Source organism: Diadema antillarum, unplaced genomic scaffold (genome assembly GCF_040938485.1).
Source record: "Diadema antillarum isolate AM-2024a unplaced genomic scaffold, OU_Dant_1.0 scf00000036, whole genome shotgun sequence".
Classification (NCBI taxonomy): domain Eukaryota; kingdom Metazoa; phylum Echinodermata; class Echinoidea; order Diadematoida; family Diadematidae; genus Diadema; species Diadema antillarum.
The window spans coordinates 1,115,114-1,119,661 of NW_027270925.1; the positions used below are offsets into that span (position 1 = coordinate 1,115,114).

General features: G+C 39.8%; 1 protein-coding gene across 1 annotated transcript; it reads left to right on the forward strand.

The window, feature by feature from the left end:
* The first annotated feature begins 1,910 nt into the window (after nucleotides 1–1,910).
* On the forward strand, nucleotides 1,911–4,127 carry LOC139707957 (muscarinic acetylcholine receptor M2-like). The gene is made up of 2 exons (XM_071619950.1): nucleotides 1,911–2,795; nucleotides 3,819–4,127. Exons 1-2 carry the CDS (start codon nucleotides 1,911–1,913, stop codon nucleotides 4,125–4,127), a joined length of 1,194 nt encoding a protein of 397 aa, XP_071476051.1.
* Nucleotides 4,128–4,548: the final 421 nt, after the last annotated feature.

Consider the following 4,548-nt stretch of genomic DNA (forward strand, 5'->3'; position numbering starts at 1 on the left):
TAAAATGCCAACCGCTCTCCGGCGCCCTTTTGAAACTAAAATCTTGAACGCTTACTGTCAAACACATCGAAAAGGAAACCCCATTAATGCTATATTGTGTCAATTGTTAAAAAGTAGAACTCGGAGGTCATCAATATATCTGGATGACGTCCTCACAATGACCAACGATGAGACTGAACCACCAAAACAATGCTTTCACAAATATGATGCGTTTATTGATTCTGCTTTCACCAAAGAGTAGGCAGAGTCTTAACAGAATAATACTTGAAGATAAATTTCTTTCAAAGCTAGTTTGGGGTTCTTCTCTTTCTGATACTGTGATGTCTTAGCCACTGAATGCATTGAAACCTCTTGAGGCATGCATGATCTATTTTGTCAGAGTGCTTGACTTTACGGATTCCTCTTCTTATCGTATGACATTATGCGTTTTTAAAGTGGCAAATCCAGGCTGCCAAGCCAGGCTAGGGCGTCATCTGTTGTGTTTTTCATTTGTGTTTTTGTGTATTTGTGTGTGTGTCTCTCTGTGTGTGTCTGTGTGTGTGCCCTGCTAATTGTTGTGCGTATCCTATACAAACTAACACCTAGTGCTTCCTTGAAAGGTAAAATCCAGGTGGTTTTGACGTGGGATCCTTGATGAGTTCTTGGTTGGGAAATTCAGATCCTTCACATAGATTCAGTCATTCTTTAAGTTGAAATTGCTTTCTTCAAGGGACTTCGCTGACTGCCAGATTGCAGAGTTGAGGATCGTATCGACCTGCTTGGTGTGACAGGCTCTCAGCCCAGACTGGTGAACAGTACTCAGCAAATGAGTAGACAAGTGCAAGGCATGCAGTTCGGACAGTATGCGCATCAGAGGCCCAGCTGTTCCCTGCAGCTTTGCGGATGATGTTAGACCTGGTCTTGAGCTTGCCGGCAACCCTCTTCAAATGCTCTCTATAGGTCAGACTGCGATCCATCGTTTACAGATGAAATGAAAAATCTTTCTAAAGTTTGGATTTCTTCAATAGTTTAGCAAAATGTGCATCATGGACCTCTTTGATAGTTGTATAGAGAGGAATAAACATGACTGTGATAGCATTTGTGGACCGCACTTCTGCTCATATTATGAAAGAGAATCAGATGCTGATAAATGTAATTGATTGATAGATTTAATTAATTGAGTGAATAATTCATTGTCTTTAGCAGATGCAAGTTCACCTCATGAACAGGTATTGTGGTGTCAAAATATAGGGACACTCAAAGCATAATTCTGCTGCTAAGCTACTCCCAAATTAGTTAGTATCCAGTAATCAAATTTACCATCAACTGTGATATAAATCTCGCTGCAACATGCCCAAGCAAAACGTATCACCAAAATACCTCGCGCTACCATAGTATTAATTCTTGGAAAAGTGAACGAAAAGAGCATGTGCCACCGGTAATAATAGCTTTAAAATATGTCTTCAGTCACATGATCTTCTCACCAATCCATCAGCCAATAGACTGCGAGCTTTCTAGAAACCCCTCTTACGTACCTCAGTCAAGCCACTTTTGACTGTCCTCATGACTCCATACTTCTAACACGCATAGCAGTGTTAATTAAATTCTTGAAGGCACTGTACAAAATAATTTAATAAGCTTGATGATTCTTTGCATTCTTCTACCACATAATAATAAAATGACATTTCGCAAACTCTAGGAAATCTTTTCTGCTCCGCTCTTATCAAGCGTAATGGTTCACCAAGGTCATCTTTCAGAGCAATCAGTTTGAAAACTCTTTAGATGTTACAGTATAGATAAAATCTGACTTCGCATCTTCTCTTGCAGTCACTGAGGCAATGTTTCTCATGAAGGGGACGGACAATCTCTCTCGGCCCTATCCCAATCTACATTTTACCTTTCAACACGTTCGTCTGTATTGATACGTCACTATGTCCACATCAACAGAGAAATCCTACCCGACAGCTTGGGTTGAAAGTGCATTCGATGATCACACTGAAAATGAAGTGTATACAGAAGTTCCTGGAGTCGCGACGAATTCTTCAAGCATTCATAGCCTCCTTTGGCCCTCCCTCTTTACGGCTTGCATCATCGCAGCAAACTGTCTGACTCTTGTAGCTTTTGGTGTTGAAAAACGACTACGCACCTACAACAATTACTTCATCATCAACTTGTCCATTATCGATCTCCTCGTCGGTTTGCACCTTATCCTTACCGTTGTCCATACCCATGTCGGCTACTATCCTCTGAACCAGGCACTTTGTAAGATTCTAGGTGGCATTGGCAAGGCGATCATCAGTGCGTCTAATTTCGTCGTCGTGGTCATCTGCGCTGACCGACATCGTGCAACTTACGACCCCATCAACCATTTCATGACTCGCAGCAAACGTAAGGCTGTGTACCTCAACTCCCTCGCATGGCTGGGTGCGTTCGCCTTCTGGATGCTGTATATCACGGCCTGGGAATTCATCGACGACTTCGACAACAGACGTCACTGCGTTCGCAAATATTCGAGAATCCCTGGCGCCTCTATGCTCAACAGCCTTGTCATCTTTTATCTGCCTTTCGTTTTCATTTCCGTTCTTTATCTTCGTATATTCGTAAAGATTCGGAAGACACTTGGTGGGAAGAGTGTCCAAAAGAAATTCAGTGCGAACGATGATTACAGTGTGTCCAACAGTAATGTGGTCTCCAATTTTCCAAATACTTCAGCCATCGACATCGATGTCGAGTCGGTCGGACAAAAACGCCTTGAAGGTCATTCGCCAGAGAAGGAAACGGAGCATGGAAATTCGGTAATCAACAAGAAGCCAACTGTAAGTAATCATAATTGTTTCTTTTTCTTTCCATATCCGAGGTATAAAAATAATGGTGTCTTAACTTGACTTCACGGGGCAATGTTGCAATTTGAATTTTTTGGCAAATTACAAAGAAGAAGCACAAAAGTAAAAAATCAAGCATATTGATCAAAGCTGCAAAGACAATCTATTTTAGGCGATACAGCTTCCGCCTCATTTCCCGTCTATTTTACAAGAATACCAATTTTTAGACCATTCCTTGTGTACCGAGTAATCTCTCTCTTGTTAAGAACCATAACTACTATGCTATTAGAATTGTACACTATTATGTCAAACTCTTCTTATTTTTTGCCCAAATACGAGGGATATCTTTATCATTCTATTTGTTGTTGAATAATATTTCATCTACTTATTATTTTGTAAGGCGCTTACTTTGTTTGTTTTTTGATCATTCATTTTGGTCATCTTTTGGAAAGGCCGAATATGTAATAGTAGTAGTAGTAATAATGATAATAATAATAACAATAATAATAATAACTTACATGTACCAGGTCAGTGTTGAGACATTTAAAGTTTTTAAAACTGACTTTTATTACTCGAATTTCATTTGAAAATGTTACTTGCGTTTTTCTCTTTGCCTCCTTTTTTTAAAGGATTTTGCGCGTACAGATAATAAGGCTTGAATTTGATGAAAAGGTAAATTACACTAACACAAATCTTTACTGTCAAGAGCAAATACGGAAAAAATTATGCTACATCTGCACTTGATAGTGAAATGAGTACACTGAATTTCAAGTAATCCCGCCCCCAAAACAACAAAACAAACAATTTATAGGGGCAAAATTTCCTAGTAATAACACACGTGGGTTTAAATCGGAACTTTTAAACCCAATTTTGTTTTTTTTTTAATTTCTTATTCGGTACATATGTGAAGTCAAACTGTCCTTTTAGAAATCAGAGTGTTAATACCCGAAGGGGACATTTGTGATTTGTGATGAAATGGATTTCCTGAAAAGTGTTTTCTTTTCTGTCTTGTCGAAGATGAAGCGTGAGTCGGCAGCCGAGACGCGAAAGGCAACTCGGACTCTTCTTTTCATCGTGCTGTCCTTTGTGATCACCTGGTTACCTCAGAGCATCAACCTGCTGATCTATTCCATAGATCCCGTCCTCCTTGTGCCTGGCTTACCCCGCCCCGGAAGGCTCTTTTTCGGCTGGCTGACGTACGGCAACAGCCTCCTGAACCCGATCTCCTACGCGGTGAGCCAGCCGCTGCTGAGGGCCACGGTGAAGAACATACTGGTCTGTCGCTGCAAGAAAATATCTTCTGTGAAGAAAACTGTCATTTCTTAGTGAACTTTATGGCGAACATAACCGCACCATGGGGAGACCAAAAACCAAAAGCTTCTTTTCAATAGGTGCTTCATCCATTATTTTGCACACACCTATTTAATTGTCACTAATAATGCGTTATTAAATTCCCTTAATTTTGACATCTACAGCCATGCTAATACAAATATTTTCAAAATGCCCCATTTAACAAATGACAAATATTATTTCTTTTAATGAGAACTAATCTCAGATCAAATTATACTGCAGTTGAAGTATTCCTTTCTTTTGGAAACTTTTAACGTCGTTATTCTTGTTTTCAGTTTTTGGCTTTTAGGGAATGGATTTGTTCGTAATTTCCAACGTCACTCTACCATTAACAGAAAGTTGCCAGATTTAGGTTCTGAATTTTGTGTCAAGCTATTTACCCACGAAATCGCTTTGA